Consider the following 19,795-nt stretch of genomic DNA (forward strand, 5'->3'; position numbering starts at 1 on the left):
AAGGGCTCTGGGAGGGAGTTTGGGTGCGGGGTGCAGGCTCCGGGCTGGGATTTGAGGGGCAGGAAGGGTTGAAGGGGGCAGCGCTTACCTCGGGCGGCTCCTGAAAGCGACCAGCACATCCCTCTAGCAGCAGTTCCTAGGCAGGGGGGCCAGGGAGTTCCGTGCGCTGCCCCTGCCCATGGGCACCAACCCTGCAGCTCCCAATGGCTGCTGTTCCTGGCCAATGGGAGCTGTGGAGCCAGCACTCAGGGCACGGGCAGTGCACGGAGTCCCCATGGCCACCCCTATGTCTAGGAGCCGGAGGGACATGCTGGCCGCTTCCCCGGAGCCGCACGGAGCTGGAAGCCTGCCTGCCCTGCAACAACCAGACTTTTAATGCCCCAGTCAGCACTGCTGGCCAGAGCCGCCAGGGTCCCTTTTTGGCCAGATTTAGGCCAGGTGTTCCAGTCAAAAACCAGACACCTGACAACCCTACTTGACACATGTACACTTCCCTCACAACCACTGACTCATTACAAACAAGAGAACTGCATCATGCCAATTAGCTGGAGAAGAAGATCAATGATTGGCTAAATAAATCTTGATGGCACAAAAGCACTAATGAAGAGTGATATGAATTATTGACCTGGCCCTGTCTATTAATCTATAATAGACAATTCCAGCCTAATGTAACCTATGCATAAAATTAATGACTTTTGACTCTATGTAAAGTTCGAAGAATCTGTATTATTCTGTTATTAATATAATTTGGGACACAAAAAGGTCTGACAAGTACTAAATTTCTAAAAGAACAAATTTAAAATTAATTTTAACTCAAATTAACAAATGTTATTGTAAATTCTTAGCATTTCAGTGCACAAAGAGTATATGCTGTCAGTTTGGGAAGAATATTCTGAATTCTTCATACATAATGTAGATGTTGAATACCTGACTAAGTGTAAAACTTGACTAAACCTAATCGGTGGATTCATGATCTCCACAACATCTCCATAATAAAGGGCCAAATCTTGTTCACATTGAAATTGATGCGAGTTTTACTGTTGATTTCAGTGATAGCAAGAGCAGGCCCAAAAATCACAAAAGTTCCATTTACTGAATGATATATTAGATTAATTCTTATAGAACAGGGGTCGGCAACCTTTCGGAAGTGGTGTGCCGAGTCTTCATTTATTCACTCTAATTTAAGGTTTCGCGTGCCAGTAATACATTTTAACGTTTTTAGAAGGTCTCTTTCTATAAGTCTATAATATATAACTAAACTATTGTTGTATGTAAAGTAAATAAGGTTTTTAAAATGTTTAAGAAGCTTCATTTAAAATTACATTAAAATGCAGAGCCCCCCGGACCAGTGGCCAGGACCCGGGCAGTGTGAGTGCCACTGAAAATCAGCTCACGTACCGCCTTCGGCATGCGTGCCGTAGATTGCCTCCCCTGTTATAGAATGATGCAGCAGGGTATAAGCATTCATTAGCAAGTGTTGCTATTCAATTGAATAACACATGAGAAAGCATAAAGATTCTTTAAAAAAAAAAATGTTCCATAGATACCACTTTTTCCCTAACTTTGACAAATACTTTAATAATGCTAATATCGTTTTAAATGTGCAAGATAAGGACATATGAATGTGAGTTCCCCCCTCCCCTTCATTTTAGGCTAGACTATGTATATACAATCTGTTCTGGGTATGGGGAAGCACATAGTTGTGCCATCCCAGGATTATATACTTGTCAATTTTCAAGTTTCAAACTTCATTGTTTTTACAATCAGTGGATTCAATTCAAAAGTTTTGTTTTGTTTTTGCAATGAGAAAAGTGTACTCTTTTTCACTCTCTTATAACTCTAAAATTGCTGAAGGAATTTTGCTAAATTCTCAAAAAACCCACAATAATTCACCTTCAAGCAAAAATCTAATATAAAACATTTCAGCTAAGCTAAAGCGGTGTGTATATTTAAAAATTATGAGTATGCAAAAATAGCAGGTTACAATGAAATCTGTTTTGCAACCTTAACAATACAGCATGCACTACTAGGCATCTGCTAAAAAACCATTTCAAAAATCATTTCAACAAACTATGCAGCCAAGTGAAAATACCATGAAAGTAAATTTGCAATATGATCTTTGTTGCAAAGCTAATAATGGAAGACTTCAGCGTGCTGTCTATAGAACTCTTACGTTAAGCGTGATTATAAACTGAGCCAAATTCTGCTCTGGCATAATGCAGTTTTGCCTGTTTACCAATGTTTAATGTGGTCCTGCATTTGGACAATGTTAGTTATATATATGAAAGAGTAATAAAAATGGATAGAAAAATTGAGATAGTTCTAAGGTCTTGATCCTGCTAGGTGTTCAGCACTCCTGCAAAAAGTTGAGTGCCCTCAACTCCTGGTGAAGTCAATGGAGCTGAGAGTGCCCAGAATTTCCCAGGATGAAGCCCTTAATGATTTTAGCTATGTATTCAGGGGTATACAGGGGGGCCTGATCCAACTCTAAGTCAGTGGGTGCTTTGCCACTGTCTTCAATTGAGTAGGACAAGGCCCACAATGAGGAGTGAGGAACTGAATCAGTTTGGTGGGGACAGGATGTTTAAGAGATGAAATAGTATTATTCTTAACTCCTTTTTCCTGAAAAATAAAATAAATCTCATTTATGCTGCTCAAATTTTTGATATCAGGACCTTTAGACTGAAATAACAGAGTTATTCTGGATTTGCACTAGTGTAATTTAGAGCAGAAAAGTGGTCCTATTGTATATTGACTTTGTTCATGAAACACTATTCTCACAGCCAAACTCAGTTAATGTTGTGAGTGTATACACACTTTAAAATGAAATGTTTATTGATTATAGTTAAAAAAAACAAAACTCTAAATATTCGTTAGAAACATGAATGAGACTTTTCTTTCTTAACTCTGCCCTAAATCCTTGTCTACACCACATCTAGGGGCCAGAGACAGAAATCTTTATATTTTCCTCAAATGTTATTTTTCAATATAAGTCACAAACCCCTGATGATCCACCACCCATACTGCATGTGATCCACCACTTACTCACTGAACAAAGACCAAACGGTTACTTACCTTACAATAACTGCTCTTCTTTGAGAGGTGCTGTGCGCATACACATTCCACTGTAAATGTGCGTGCGCTCAGTGCACTCAAGTCAGAGACTTTTGCCAACATTACCACTAGGTGGTGCACGTGCCACGTGCTCTCAGGCGAGGGCATAAAAAGTATGTGTCCACTGCCCATCTCTCCATTCTTTTGCACCACAGTAAGTAATGTCCGAAGTAGCGGGGAAGGTGGGAGGGCAGCAGAATGTGTATGTGAACAACACATTTTGACAAACTTACTGTCAGGGTAAGTAATGTTTTTTTCTCCTGCAAGTGATTGTGCACATATACATACCACTGTAGATGATTCATCAGCACTTCCCTTACAGGTGGAGGGACTTTGGATCATCTGAACAGAGACTGTAACACTGACTTGGAATCATCACAAGAGGCTTAAGCGATGGCATAATGAGTTGGAAAAGTATGCACAGATGACTATGTCGCTGCCTTGCATATATCAGTTATTGAAACATTACTCGGGATAGCTGATGTGAAGAGCATAAGAACGGCCATATTGGATCAGACCAGTGTTTCATCTAACCCAGTATCCTTTCTTCTGACAGTGGCCAATGCCAGATGCTTCAGAGGGAATGAACAGAACAGGGCAATTATCTAGTGATCCACTGTCATCCAGTCCCAGCATCTGGAAGTCACAAGTTTAGGGATAACCTGAGCATGGATTGAGCCATTATATCTAATGGAGGAAAGACTTTAGCAACATCAGAACAGATTTTATTAGTCAGAGTTCCAATGTGAAATTCATTGAGATGACACTGACTGATCTTTAATCCTTTCAGCATAGTTTATAAACAGCCTGGAAGAAGCCCAGAAGGATCTAGCGTGGTCCAAGTAAAATGCCACGGCTCTACAAAGATCCAAGGTATGGAGTGCTTCCTCAGCCTTAAACAAATAGGGTTTTAGGGAAAACACCACACAATTAATTGTTTGATTTAGAGGAAAGACTGACACTACCTTAGGCATATACTTAGGATGTGGCTGTGACGGGTTGGATCACAGAACCCCCTTGGGAGCTGCCACCTGATGTGCCAAGACTACTTCTGCCCCTGCTTTCCCTGCCAGCTCGGGACCCCAGCACCCTGTCTTGCTGAGCCAGACACTCCCGTCTGCTCCAACAAAGACCCAGGGTCTGAATTACTTGCCCCAAAGCTGCAGGTTCACAGAAGTGTTCCTGTCTTTAACACTCAGATGCCCAACTTCCAATGGGGTCTAAACCCAAATAAATCCATTTTACCCTGTATAAAGCTTACACAGGGTAAACTCATAAATTGTTCGCCCTCTATAACACTGATAGAGAGATATGCACAGCTGTTTGCCTCCCCCCAGGTATTAATACATACTCTACGTCAATTAATAAGTAAAAAGTGATTTTATTAAATACAGAAAGTAAGATTTACACACCTATCTCATAGAACTGGAAGGGACCCCAAAAGGTCATTGAGTCCAGCCCCCTGCCTTCACTAGCAGGACCAAGTACTGATTTTGCCCCAGATCCCTAAGTGGCCCCCTCAAAGATTGAACTCACAACCCTGGGTTTAGCAGGCCAATGCTCAAACCACTGAGCTATCCCTCCCCCCCCCCCCAAGTAGTTTAAGTGGTTCCAAGTCCTAACAGACAGAACAAAGTAAGTCATCAAGCAAAATAAAATAAAACATGCAAATCTATGTCTAATCAAACTGAATACAGATAATCTCACCCTCAGAGATGCTTCAGCAAGTTTTTTCCTCAGACTGGACACCTTCCAGGCCTGGGCACAATTCTTTCCCCTGGTACAGCTCTTGTTCCAGCTCAGGTGGTAGCTAGGAGATTCTTCATGATGGCTCCTCCCCTTTTGTTCTGTTCCACCCCTTTATATATCTTTTGCATAAGGCGGGAATCCTTTGTCCCTCCCTGGGTTCCCACCCCCTCCTTCTCAATGGAAAGACACCAGGTTAAAGATGGATTCCAGTTCAGGTGACATGATCACATGTCACTGCAAGACTTCATTGCCCACTTGCCAGCACACATGTATACAGGAAGGTAAAACACAGCCATCTGTAGACAATTGTCCTGGTTAATGGGAGCCATCAAGATTCCAAACCACCATTAATGGCCCACACTTTGCATAATTACAATAGGCCCTCAGAGTTATATTTCATATTTCTAGTTTCAGATACAAGAGTGGTACATTTATACAAATAGGATGATCACACTCAGTAGATTATAAGCTTTGTAATGATACCTTACAAGAGACCTTTTGCATGAAGCATATTCCAGTTACATTATATTCACTCATTAGCATATTTTTACAAAACCATATAGACTGCAACGTCACAGTGGCATAGGGGATACTTTGTCCTTATGAAAGACCATGAAACAAGGATCAGCCAAGAGTTCTGAAACCCTCCTTGCAGAAGTGATTGCCACCAAACATGCAATCTTCATGGATGATACAGGTAATGAAGATGTAGCCATAAGCTCAAAGGATGGTCATATCAGTTTGGAGAGAACTAGATTTAAATCTAATGCAAGCACAGGAGCAGACAAAGGAGGGTAAACATCAATGAGACCCTTCAAAAAAAATAAAAAAACAAGAGGATGAGAGAACCTGGAAAATCTGTCTAGTGGTGGATGTAATGCAGAAATAGAGGCTAACTGAACTCCAACAGAAGGATTTGAAAGACCTAACAGTTTCAGGTGCAGAAGATAGTCCAGCACATGTGAAATCCCTGTGTGAAGGAACGATAAACTGTGAGACTGCACACAAATGGAAAACTTCTTCCACTTTCTGCATATATGGCTCTAGTGGACTCATTTCTGCTGCCCACTGTAGGGTGACCAGACGTCCCAATATTATCGGAACAGTCCCGATTTTACGGGACTTGTCCCGCGTCCCGACCTTACATCGGTCGGGAGGCCCTTTTGTCCCGATATCGGGGACCGTCCGGACTGCAGCTGCGGCGCCACCGTTCACCGCTTCCTGGGGCAGCTCGCGGCGCCCGCCTACCGGCAGGAGTGCCACATGCTGCAGGGGCGGGGCTTGTAGGCGCCAGGAGTGGGCAGAGAGCCCTCCGCCCCCCCCCCACCCGACCCGCGACCCTAGGAGCCAGAGGGACCAGCCTCCCGGATGCTTCCCGGGATGGGAGCTGCCCCAGGTGAGCACCACCGGGACTCCCCACCTCGCCCCCTGTCAGGTCCCTCTGGCTCTTAGGGTGGGGGGGCTCTGCGTGCTGCCAGCGCCTGCAAGCCGCAGCTCCGGCAGCTCCCACTGGCACTTTTCCCGGCCAATGGGAGCCACGGAGCTCGCACTTATGGTGGGCGCAGCACATTGGGAGTCTGGAGACTCCCCTCACCGCTCTCACCCTAGGAGTCCGAGACCTGGTCGGGGCTGTGCACCTGTGTCTGTCTGTCCCCTGCATCTCCCCCCTTCCCCTCCCCCGTTCGACCAATGTGTCCTGATATTTCACTCTTGCGATCTGGTCACCGTAGCCCACTGAGATGGTCTGAACCTCACAGGAGCACATCTTCTCCTGGGTGTTCAACCACATGTCATCCACACTAAGGTGGAGAGATCTGAGGTTGGGATGCAGAAATTTGCCCTGGCTTTGAGACAGAAGATCCTTGATTAGTGTAGAGTTATCGGTGAACAGATACATAGGTAATGTGGATCTGTGAACCAATATTGTCTTGACCATGCCAGTGCAATGAGAACCAATTATGTTTTGTCTTGTTTCAACTTCCTGAGTACCCTCGGAATGAGAGAAACAGGAGGGAATGCATTTAGGAGGTGACCGACCAGAAAAAAAGAAAAGCATCTGTGATGGAACCCAGCTGCAGTCGGCACTGGAGCAAAACATTGTGCATTTGTTGTTGAGGTTGGTCGCAAACAAGTCTATTACTGGGTATCCCCAGCAGTGGAAAATCTGGAGGTGAATATTCTTCTTGATTGACCACTTGTGAAAACCCTGCTGACGGAATCCACTAGTGTGTTTCTCACTCCTGGAAGGTGAAAAGCGTTCAGGGAAACATTGTTATGAATACACAGATTTCACAGGACAATAGTATCCAGACACAGTGGAGACAATCTTGCACCTCTCTGCTTATTCAGGTAAAACATAGTGGTGGTGCTGTCTGTAAGAATTTGCACCGTCTGGTTCTGAATAGTGGGCATAAATTTTTTTCAGGCCCACGAATAGCCCTGAGCTCCAGGACATTTATGTGGAGGGAAGCTTCCTGAGGTGACCAAAGAGTTTATGTCTGAAGATGACCAAGATGGACACTCCAGCCTTTAAAGATGCATCTGTTACCAGAGTCATAGTCAGTTCTGGAGATAGAAATGGAATTCCCTTGCGTATGCTTCATGGATCCAACTATTATTTCAGAGACAAACACTGAAGGAGGTACACAAATGGGCATGTCCAGAGGATGCTTGGAAGGGCAATATACCAAATGAAGCCAGCCCTGCAGAAAGAGAAGGTGATGTCTGGAGTGCGGAGTTATGTATGTGCACAAGGCCATGTGGCTCAGGAGCTGAAGGCAGACATGCACTGTTGTTGCTGGGTTGGACCTGAGGCTGTTGGAAAGGGCAGCTATAAATTGATACCCCCACTTTTGGAGATAAGCTATGGCTGATCTGACGTGGAGGTCTGCTTTTATGAAAGTTATACGTTGAGTGAGTTGTAACTGTGACTTCTGCACATTTAGTTTCAGACCTACTTGGGAGAACACTTGGGGGTATGTCTACACTAAAAACTTAAGTGGACCTATATTAGGTTGACTTACAACCACCACAGTAATTACTGCAGTGGTTCATGTCCACACTACCCTCCTTGGGTTGGTTGTGTGTGTTCTCACCAGGAGCGCTTCCACCAACCTAAGGGGGCAGTTGAGGAGCTCAGAGAACGGTCTCATTAATTAATCATTTTTGTTGCCCTTCTCTGTAACTTTTCCAATTCTAATACTTACAGGCATTTCCCTCTTGTGACTGTTCCTTTTAATTTCCATTTCACTAGCTTTCTCATTCACTAACTTTCTGAAGTTAAATGCTACTGTGGTGGGCTTCACTGGTATTTCACCCCCCCTCCCCCCCACACAAAGATGTTAAATTTCATTATATTATGGTCACTATTTCTGAGCAGTTTAGCTATATTCACCTCTTGGACCAGATCCTGTGCTCCACTTAGGACTAAATCAAGAATTGCCTCTCCCATTGTGGATTCAAAAACTAGCTGCTCCAAGAAGCAGTCATTAATAGGGTCTAGAAACTATTTCTTCATCCCATCCTGAGGTGATGAGGTGATGTACCTAGTCAACATGGCAATAGTTGAAATCCCCCATTATTATTGGATTTTCTATTTTTATAACCTCTCTAATCTCCTGACCATTTCACAGTCACCATCACCATACTGGCCAGACGGTCAGTAGTATATTCCTACTGCTATATTCTTATTATTCAAACATGGAATTTCTGTCCATAGAGATTTTGTTGTACAGCTTGATTCATTTAAGATTTTTACTATATTTGACTCTTTGCTTTCTTTCACAGATAGTGCCACTCCCTGACCAGCACAACCTAGTCTGTCATTCCTAAACATTTTGTACCCTGATATTCTAGTGTCCTATTGATTGTCATCATTCGACCAGGTATCTGTGATGACTATTATATCAATATCCTCATTTAATACCAGGCACTCAAGTTCACCCATCTTAATATTTAGACTTCTAGCATTTGTATACAAGCACTTATAAAATCTGTCACTTTTTAGTTGTCTGCCTTCATGTGATGTAATTGAATGGTACTCTTTCATTTTACTGTTTCTCTTCAGTTCCTACCTGTACTTTATCAACTTCTATCCCCTCCTCTTTGCTAGGATATAGAGAATCCCCTTTAATAGATCCTCCCCTATGGAATGACTCTGTCCGAACCGTGTGCTCCTCCACACCTGTCCGATGAAGTGGACATGTAAACTGCTTCAGGATAAAGAAAAGCTGTTCCCATAGCTGTTGGTCATGGCCTATGTATGGGAGAGACACCAGGATCAGTAGACGGTACTGGTTCAAGTGGTCAAAAAGCGAGAGAAGATGTCAGTACCAGCGGTGCCGAATGCACCAGAAGAGCCAAATGCACCATAGGTGCCAAATGTGTCGGTGCCAGAAGCATCGATGGAGCCAAGTGCATCATCAGTGCCAGATGTATCAACAGAGCTAGGTGAATTGTTGGTGTCGGGTATGCAAATGCCTGAACCAACTGTATCTGAAGAGGCCCAGGAAAGGAAAGACAAAGGAGATCCCTAGGAGCCAGGAAGTACTGAGTAGAAGGCACCTCGGATAAATGTCTTGGTGCTGATGGATCCAATGGAGCTTATGTATGATGGGAAGGACCCAGCACATATGAAGACCAGACTCAATGGCCCCGATGGAGTCGGAATTGATAGAATCATAGAACCATAGGGTTTGAAGGGACTGCAAGGGTCATGTAGTCTAACCCAGGGTTGGGCAAACTTTTTGGCCCAAGGGCCACATGTGGTTATGGAAATTGTATGGTGGGCCATGAATACTCACAAAATTGGGAGTTGGGGTGCTGGAGGGGTGAGGGCTCCAGCTGGGGGTGTGGGCTCTGGGGTGGGGCTGAGGGGTTGGGGGTGCAAGAGGGTGCTCTGGGCTGGCACCAAGGGGTTCGAGGGCAGGAGGGGTATCAGGGCTGGAACTGGAGGTTGGGACATGGGAGAGGGTCAGGGGTGCAAGCTCCGGGCGGTGCTTATCTCAAGCAGCTCCCAGAAGCAGCAGCATGTCCCCCATCCAGCTCCTAAGTGGAGGCGTGGCCAGGCAGCTCTGCGCGCTGCCCCATCCACAGGCGCTGCCCCTGCAGCTCCCATTGGCTGCGGTTCCCGGCCAATGGGAGCTGCGGGGGTGGCGCTTGGGGCGGGGGCAGCGTGCAGAGACCCCTGGCTGCTCCTACACATAGGAGCCAGAGAGGGACATGCCATTGCTTCCAGGAGCCGCGCAGAGTGGGGCAAGCCCCCGACCCTGCTTGAGCACTAGAGCAGGGCAAGCCCTGGACCCCGGAGGGAGCTCGAGGGCTGGATTAAAATGTCTGGAGGGCCGGATGTGGCCCCCGGGCTGTAGTTTGCCCACTCCCTGGTCTAACCCTTGCCAAAATGCAGGATTTGTTGTATCTAAACCATCCAAGACAGATGGCTAGCCACAGGGCCGGCCCTGGCTTTTTTGCCGCCCCAGGCAAAAAAGCGTCCCGCCGTCCCCCCTCCCCCTCCCAGCGCGGCAGGGGAGGGCGGCGAGCCCGGCCAGGGCTCCGCTCTCCCCGACCGGCCGGAGCGCCGGGAGGAGGGCGGTGAGCCCGGCCGGGGCTCCGCTCTCCCCGGCGGCCGGAGTGCCGCGGGGAGGGCGACTAGCCCAGTGGCGGCCCCGCTCTCCCCGGCGGCCAGAGCACCGGGGGAGGGCAGCGAGCCCGCTGCGGCTCCGCTCTCCCCGGCGGCCAGAGCCGGAGCGCCGCGCCACGCCGCCCCCCTCCAGGTGCCGCCCCAAGCACAAGCTTGGTGGGCTGGAGCCTGGAGCCGGCCCTGGCTAGCCAGCCTTTTTTTTTTTTTTAAACCTCCAGTGAAGGAACTTCCACAACTTCCCTAAGCAGTCTGTTCCATTGTCCTATTGTTCTTACAGTTAGGAAGTTTTTCCTGAGATTTAATCTAAATCTGCTATGCTGTAATTTGAACCCATTCACTCTTGTCCTGCCCTCTGGCAAGAGAGAACAACTTCTCTCCATCTTTTTTATAGCAGCTTTTCAAGTATTTGAAGACTGCTATCATGTCCCCGCTTAATCTCCTCTTTTCCAAACTAAACATACTCAGTTCCTTCAGCCTTTGCTCATATGGCGTGCATTCCATCCCTTTGATCATCTTTGTTGCTTGCCTCTGGATACTTTCCAGTTTCTCCACTTCCTTTCTATACATTGGTGACCAAAATTGGACACAGTACTCAAGCTGAGGCCTCACCAGCACAGAGTAGAGCAGGACTATCACCTCTTGTGACTTGCATGTTATGCCTCTATTAATGCAACCCAAAATTGCATTTACTTTTTGATGATGCCATGCTTGACAGAAGAAGTGAGCGCTTCCATTTACGAGGCCTTGAACCAGCACCAGAGGATTTACCAGATGATTTTCAGAGAGCAGCCTGAGACTTAGAGGTAATGTCAGAGCCTGAATGCTTAGAACACTTCAATTCAAATAGAGAAGGGGAAGGATGATGTTTACTCCCAGACTTACGTTTGGAGTCAGAAGTAGCTGGAGTAGCACTCTGAGTTGATTCAGAATCCTCTGGGTCATGACTGGGGCTTGGTTCAGTTGCAGGTCTTATCACCTCCTTCATGAGGTGAACTTTTAAGATGATAGTCACTCTGCTTCTTAGTGTGGGTGCAAAAGAAAGTACAAATAGGGCATTTGTCCCCCTTCTGTCCCTCACCCAGAAAAACCAGACGTCTCTTGTGCCCATTTGTGACAGAGATAACAGCCCTGCTCATGGCACACTGTTTAAAACCTGGGGATTTTTTCATAATAAATCCTTCAGGTACTAATAAAACTACACCTAAACTAAACTATACTAACTATACAGAGAACATTTTCCAGAGCTGGCTAACCAAAGCTAACGTTACAGGGGACTCCAACTCTCGCCACAGGCGGTAAGAAGGAAGTGAGAAGGAGGTGGTGGACACGCCCCTTTTATGCCCTCACCTAAGAGCACAAGGACAATAGGGATGTATGTGCTATGTAGGGGTACAAAAATTTCCCACTCCAGTGCACTAAGCGCACATGCACATCCGGTGGAAAGTATATGTACACAATCACTCGAAGGAAAACTGAACATCCTCCAGACAATCTGCCCACTTCATGCCACATATCTGAACATCTTTCTCAGATGAGTCAGAAATATCATCTTCCCCATGTCCACCAAATGCTATCGACTGGAGATCCCTCTATACCTGTCTATTTTGCTAATACAGGCTAGGTGTCCTTTGGTACTTTGGTCTAGTCTATATTAGAAATATAGCTATACTGGCAAACTCTCCTAGCGTAGACACAGTTTATATCAGCCAGAGTGCTTTTACCAGTATAGCTCCTTGAATATATAGTAAAGCACTTTTTTGCTGATGTAACTGCATCTACACTACAGCTTTTGCTGGTATCAAAGTGGTATCTTTAAAAAAAAAAAAAAAAAAAAAAAAATCACACCCTAACCAACATTACTATATCAGCAAACGTTTCTAGTGTAGACCTGGTCCTGGGATTTGGAAGTTGAGAAAGGATTTAAAAAAAGATCTTGTCAGAGGTCCTGAGGAAGTTTGGGGGTTTGACAATTGGGGGTCAGAGGTTTAATAATTATCATGGAAGGCGTTGGTAGGATTTTGGTAGCTGAGATGAGAATGTCAAAAAAGATGTGGCAGCTGACAGAAGAGGGTTTGACAGTTGTGGGTGGGAGGAGGAGTGGAGTGGGCAGGGTGGAAGACCCACACATCTGAGAGAAATGTGGAGAGTATGTCAGGAGAAGGAACTTGGGACAAGGAGGTTCCAAGGCAGTGAGGGGAAGTAGAGAGGAATCTGTTGCAGGTGATGGTTTGCATTTGGGGTGGGAGGGGTTATGAATGGGAGGGATTTGAGGGTGGGAAGGATTTGAAAGCTGTGGGTAGTATATGGACACTTTTAAGAGAGTGCAGGGACACATTTTATAGGACTGCAAGCTCTCAATATACACATTTGATGAACTGTGTGTGTGATGATCACCTCTTAGAATATGCCGACACCAGGCTGGTCATCTCACCTCCCCTCAGTTGTCACGGATGACTTTTTGGGCATAGTTAATTATCTTTCTCCCCACATGGTGTCCTTAGGAGGGGCTGATATGTCTTCCCTGCTCTGGGGCTGTGATAAATGAAGGGGGGGGATAGCTCCTTTTTATGGACACCCAGCCAGCCAGTACCTATAAAATCCCTCTTAGTAGCTGTTCTCTAATTGCTCTACCTATAAAGGGTTAAAAAGTCTCACTGCTATGCATAGGTAAAGGAAGTGAGTGGGCACCTGGCCAAAAGAGCCAATGGGAAGACTAGAACTTTTTAAAATTGAAACAAGACTCCCCTTTTGTCTGTCTGTTGTTCTCCGGGGAGAGGCAGACAGGGTTGCAGTTATGCTGTAAGAAGCTTTGGGCCAGATATGAAAAATCATCAGTATCATACCTAGAAACTACTCATCTAAAACCCCAGATATGTAAGTAGATTAGGAAATGTCTAGGAAGATGCAATTAGGTTTATCCTTTTTATTTCTTTATGGCTTGTGGACTCCTCTTTGCTAACCCCAAATGCTTTTGTTTTGCTTGTAACCTTTAAGCTGAACCTCAAGAAAACTATTCTTGATGCTTAATCCTTGTAGTTACTCTTTTAAAATCTAGCAATAGCCTGAGTTTCCAGATGTATGTTCTTCCTCTTTTTAAAAAAAATAAAATTAATCTTTTTTAAGAACATGATTGGATTTCTGTGTCTTAAGAGGTTTGTGCACATGTTGTTTAATTAGCTGGTGGCAACAGCTGATTTCCTTTTTGTTCTTCCTCCTTCTTTTCTTTTCTTTTCCGGGGGGTGTGTGTGAAAGGGCTTGAGGGTACCCCACAGGAAGGAATTCCCAAGTGCGCCTTCCTGGGCTCTCAAGGGGGTTTTGCACTTGGGTGGTGCAAGGTAATTGAAAAGCTGTAACCTTGGAAGTTTAATACAAGCCTGGAGTGGCAAGTATTAATTTTTAGAATCCTTGCGGGCCCCCACCTTCTGCACTCAAAGTGCCAAAGTGGGGAATTAGCCTTGATAGGGGCTATGATCATGGGGGGGAAAAGCAGTAACCTACATTCCATGATCCTTTCATTAAATAGGAGGAATTGAAGGGTGCTGTTCCCCACACAGAGGAAGAACACAATTAACTGAACCACTCAGGAAAGCTCTTCTCCAGGCATGGGCCTGTGTGTTGTAATCTCAGTCAGATGGTGCCAGCAAGTTACAGTCTCCAACAATAGCAGCCAACAGAGATTACGTCAATAATGAATTTGTTACCTTTTTTTATTTTGAAATTAATATTTGCCAAACCTGTCCTATGCACAAGATCTTACTGAGGACTAATGCCCAAGATTAAAGTGAACTTTTAAGAACAAACTATTCTTAAGATGTACATAAACAATAAAAGGTTAGACCATTTGTCAAAGATGTAAAAAATATTTTTTTAGTTCCATAAATCTAAAACAGCTTGTTAGATTTACTCTAAACTGACCTAAAAAAAGTTATCTTTTGGCCTCAGTCTAAGCAGGGAACATTGAGGACAATAGAAGAGTTTTGAGAAAGTTTAAAGTGGATGGAAAATTGGGCTGTGAATGGAAACATCTTTCAACCAAAACTATGATGTCACTCCCGTGACACCCATAATTAAATCACCTATGCAACTATTTTGGGAGTAACCTTAACAAACTGAATCAATAATCAGTATCAAAGGGTATCAAAGAAAAAATTGGTGACTTCCAGCTCATTTCCAAATATATTATTAATCATAACATCAACACACATTTATCATGTGTCAAGTTTTCTCAAATGAGATACACAACACTTACTAAACATTCAGCTGTAATACTTAGTCACTCAAGTCATGCCTTCCAGTCAGGGATGAGGTACACTTACAGCACACTGTGAGGAAGCCTGCGCTCATCACTACCACTGTACTCAATACAGGAATAAAATAAGACTTACTCCCAGTGCCTTAGCCTTCAAAGACACTACATTCTTGACTTGAATCTGAAAAAAATGCAAAGCTACTTTTCAAAGGGGTGAAGAGCATCATCCAAGAGGAGAGTTCCTAACACTAAACTCACTATAATAAAACCCTATTATATACTGTACATGGAACCGAAGTAGAAATAATATAAAGGTATTTTTAGTTTTAAATCTTAAATGACACTTTTTTTAAAAGAGTGAAAGCATAATTGATGTTCATGCTTATTTACCTGAGACGCCACAATGAGCATGATCATAGAGATGTCGTTGGTGCATGGCAGACTTCTTGTAAATAACATGGGGACGACCACTTTCATAACTAAAATGATTGGAATTTTCAGTTATATTCCTTAAAGGCTCAATGAAATACTCTTCATCTTCTGTAGCAATAACGCCATGCTTAAAGGAGAATAAAAAGACAAACAAAAACAACTAGTTACTGTTTCTCTGCAAATATCCTTCATTATAAGACAACATACTAAACAGAGCAAACACCAGCTTTCCTCCCATTGAACTCACAGCAAAATCCCCACTGACTTCCATGGGAGAAGGAGCGGGCTCTTATTAGCAACACAAAGAGAAAATGAGGAAGAAATTACTGCCTTCCTTCCTCAATTCTTTCCCACCATTTTTGGCCAGATGTGGTAAGACAGCAAGAGACCTTTTTTGGTGTGTGACAATCAGCCTTTTTTTCCCCCTCATGAAACAATCTATTGACAAAGATGTTCCAGAATTATATGATTCATATCCATTAAAAATGATGCCAAGCCAAAATGGCCTTGTTCAAAGAGTGAACACAGTGTCTCTCTATGATGGCATACCGAGAGATGTTTTAATGCAATACATTGCATCAAAAGAGAAAACTTACATAACAGATTTATTTTAGGCAAATATTATTCAAAGAAACCACTGTTTTGTATCCAAATGCTGAATTCTAACACTATATTGCACTTCTTTAGGCTCAAATTAATAACATTAATTAATTTACACTATTTATGAGGTACTTTTTAAATATACATTTTTACCTCAGAATTCCACTACAGATCTTAGGCAGATCATGATTGTAGCAGATTATTCACTAGTTTGGATTCTCCCCAGGAAACTGATCATTTTTCCAAATTTTACAATGCATGAGAGAAGACCTTTTATTCTTCATTACTTCCATGTTTGCAATCTCAGATTCTCATGAAAGGGGAAGTGGTTAAGGAAGGAAAGGAGACATGTCAGGCCAACTCCACAAATTCCTACATGCCTTAATATGTGGATTTTCAGCCATTAAAACTGAATTTAGAAGAAATAACTCCAGCTTTGGAGCTCCTTTGTATGTGGAAACACTAGGGAATTGCCTTATAGGCATAATTCCACACTATATCTGCCAATCTGAAGATTCCAGTCCCTACATCAACACCTAAGGGCTTTGGAATTGATGACAATCTTTACAATACGAGAGAGAGAGGTACGGGAAGCAGGAAGTTTCAAATTCTAACCCTGGTTCTGTGGTCTTAGGCAAGTCACTTAGGAATTGATACGATCTACACTAAAGGCATTATAAAGACTATGTTGAAGTCAACCAGAGTTAGACATAGTTTTAAATAGTCCATTTGGTATGTCTACACTGAAGGAAAAAGAACCACACTGAAGCAGGTCTCAGAGGCTGGGTCTACAGATTTAAGCTTGAGGGGCTTGCACTACGGTGCTAAAAATAGCAGTATAAACATTCCCGCTTAGGCTAGATGTTGGGCTCTGAGACCCACCCACCAGGTGTCTGTAGACCCTGTCTCTGAGACTCGCTGCCATGGGTTTTATTTTGCAGTGTAGACATGGTCTGACTATTTAACTAAGCATACTCAGCATCTCCCAGGTGGTGCTCAGAACCTCTACTTTCAAAAATTAGCACATAAGCTATTGTGTCTCGGCAGGCAGTGTAATGTGCATGCAGCAAGATTGTAAGGGGTCATTTTACAAGGCTGTAACATTCACCTAATGACTTATAGAAACTGCCAGAGGTACCCTGTACATTTGCACATCCATATTTCAGTAGTTTGTATATAGCTTGTGAAGTGCTGTGGGACACTTTGGAAAGGAAGGTGCTTTATATATGTACCTTATACATTTATTTTCAAAGAATATGAGCACATATCCTAAACTGCACACAGAGCTTTCAGTTGCCTTTTCCTACATGGAAACCATTACCATAAATGCTCCTCTTCTACAGTAGTTTTCACTACATGTGCACTAAACTGAGTTACTTCACAAAAGAAATAACATCTGGGCTCAAATTTAGCCAGCATATGCTGGTACCGGACCTCTTCCATACCACCTTCTTGTTGTTCCACATCTAAGGCTAGGTCTACACTGGGAGGGGATCGATTTAAGATACGCAAATTTAGCTACGCGAATAGCGTAGCTGAATTCAACGTATCCGAGCTGACTTAGCCCGCTGGGAGGACGGCGGCAAATCGACCGCCGCGGCTCCCCCGTCGACGGCGCTTACTCCTACCTGAGCTGGTGGAGTACGCGCGTCGATTCAGGGATCGATTGTCGCGTCCCAACGAGACGCGATAATTCAATCCCCGAGAGATCGATTTCTACCCGCCGATCCAGGCGGGTAGTGAAGACAAGCCCTAAGTTTTCATTTAAAATAAAAATGAAGGGCTAAATTCACAAAAGGGGCTCAAGCACTTAACTACCCTTTTAGGCACCTAAGTACAACATTTAGGTGCCACTGGCATTCACAACCCCCCCACTCAGCTATTACCTAACCTAAAGTCACTGTGTTTCCACCAATAAAAATCCCTGCAACATTTCTGCCAGTGGGCATGTGCAAAGCCACCAAAATCCTGACATTTCCAAGCTGCTCAGCATCTAATGCTCATCTAAGCTCAAGCAGGATTCATAAGCTAGACGTTCCCCTTCCTGTCTTGGCTGTTGGGCCCAATCCAGTAGGCATGCTCTGAGTGTGCCTATCCCACACCAGACAGACAGGAGGAGATGGTGGCCACCCCTTATATACAGTAGGCCAATAGTTAGAGCACTCACCCAAGATTGTGGAAGATCCAGGTTCAAATCTCTCTTCCCCCCAATTCTTAAGAAGGACTTAAACCCAGAGCTTTCAGCTACATGCCCTAACCACAGGGCTATGGCATCATTCTCACTCACTAACTGCTCCAATGACTATTGAAGTATGTCATACAAAATGATACAGGAGCGACTGAAAAAGACCCATTCAAGAATATCCTCCTATAGCCCAGTGGTTGAGGGGGGAAGCCTTCACCTAGGAGGTAGAAGACTTAGGTTCTAGTCTCCACTTTTAATGTGGTCAAAGCGGCACTTCAGGATTCCAGCATCCGAGATGAGTGCTCTAATCACTAAGCTAGTGGATATACGCAGGGTAGCAGCAGCTCCTCCTCACTTTTTCTTTAGAAAGCATTGACCTGGTTTAGGTGCCTAACTCCAGGCGGAGGTTCATGACCGGGCATCCCAAGCAGAGACAGATGCCTCACTTCCTTTGAAGGGTGGGGCTTAAGCAACACCCCTCCCCTCAGCATTTCCTATTGGCTAGCTTAGGCAGCTCCCCATTCAGCATGCTGGCTTCTGTGAATCCCTGTTTTAGGCACCAACACATAATGTAGGGAGCTTAGGAGCCTAAGCTGAGGTGGTGAATTCCACTAGGCAGCAGGTTGCCTAAAGGTTAGATGCCTACATCCCTCTTCTAAATCTAGCCCTAAAGCCTGGTGTACACTTAAATTTAGGTTGACATACCCTTGACAGACATAGCTATGTCAAGCTAACCTCCAGTGTAGATAACCTCCAGCTATGTCTCTGGAAGAAGGCCTCCACTAATCTATCTACTGTCTTTCGGGGAGGCAGTGTTCCTACACTGATGGAAAAACCCCTTCTGTCAGAGTAGGCTGTATCTATACTATGGGGTTATGCCAGCATAGTTACGGTGACGTACCTATGCCAGTATAGTCCACATAATGTATAAACTGAGTCTCTAGGTGTTATATGGTTGCTGAGATAGCCTCAAAAACATGACCCTAGTGTAACAGATGGAGTGATATCTGCCTGTGTTTACAGAACCTAAATCTGAGAGGCAAGATCTGTTCCATTCATTTCAAAGAGTACTAACTCAAATATTAATGATAACACTTCAAATTTCAACATTAATTCACTGCTCAGTGCATGTAAGAAAAGAGAGAGACAATAAATACTACAAAGATCTGCAATCTACTGTGAGTAAAAACCCATGGGAGCACCAGTGAGTATTGCCATACTTTTCTACCTCAAATCAAGAAGTCAACAGTACGTATCTGGCCTAGCCTATACGTAGGTTGCACTGGTTTAACTAAAGTTTAGTTTTTAAAGTGATTTTGTTAAACAAGGACAAAAACTCTGTGTCTATATATCATGTTAAGCCTGGTGTATATCATTTAGCTTGCATCAATAAATTTATATATGCAAACTAAACAGTTATAACCAGTTTGATACAGGTGTGCCCACACAAGGGGTTTGCAGTGATTTAACTAAATTGATTTTGAAACATATTTGAGATAAATCAATGCAGCCTCCGTACGTAGTCAATGACTATATCAACAAAAATACAGAACAATTATGATCTTTACAATTTAGAAAGTATATGCATTTAGAAATGTTTCCAGTTTATACACCTTTAGTAATTTTTGGCTAATGAATTCTAGGAATTGTGCTATTACATCCGAAGTGAAACTTTAAAGCACACTTTGGGCCTGCCCTTCCACTCCCTAGTCAGGCAAAACTTGCACTGACAGCAATAAGAAGCTTCTTTGAATAAGGAGTGTGAGACTGAGCTGACCATTAAGTAATTAAACATTTTTATGTTTTTTAATTAATTTTTCATTTTGTG

At 43.9% G+C, this 19,795-nt stretch overlaps 1 protein-coding gene across 2 annotated transcripts in view; it reads right to left on the reverse strand.

The window, feature by feature from the left end:
- The window catches only part of ADAMTS6 (ADAM metallopeptidase with thrombospondin type 1 motif 6), a 299,292-nt gene that overhangs the window by 266,776 nt on the left and 12,721 nt on the right, over positions 1-19,795 (reverse strand). For both annotated transcript variants that reach the window (XM_065406967.1, XM_065406966.1), the window contains exon 3: positions 15,141-15,309. In XM_065406967.1, coding sequence (XP_065263039.1) covers positions 15,141-15,309 — 169 coding nt within the window. The remainder of the gene's footprint in view (positions 1-15,140; positions 15,310-19,795) is intronic.

Source organism: Emys orbicularis, chromosome 6, assembly GCF_028017835.1.
Source record: "Emys orbicularis isolate rEmyOrb1 chromosome 6, rEmyOrb1.hap1, whole genome shotgun sequence".
Taxonomy (NCBI): domain Eukaryota; kingdom Metazoa; phylum Chordata; order Testudines; family Emydidae; genus Emys; species Emys orbicularis.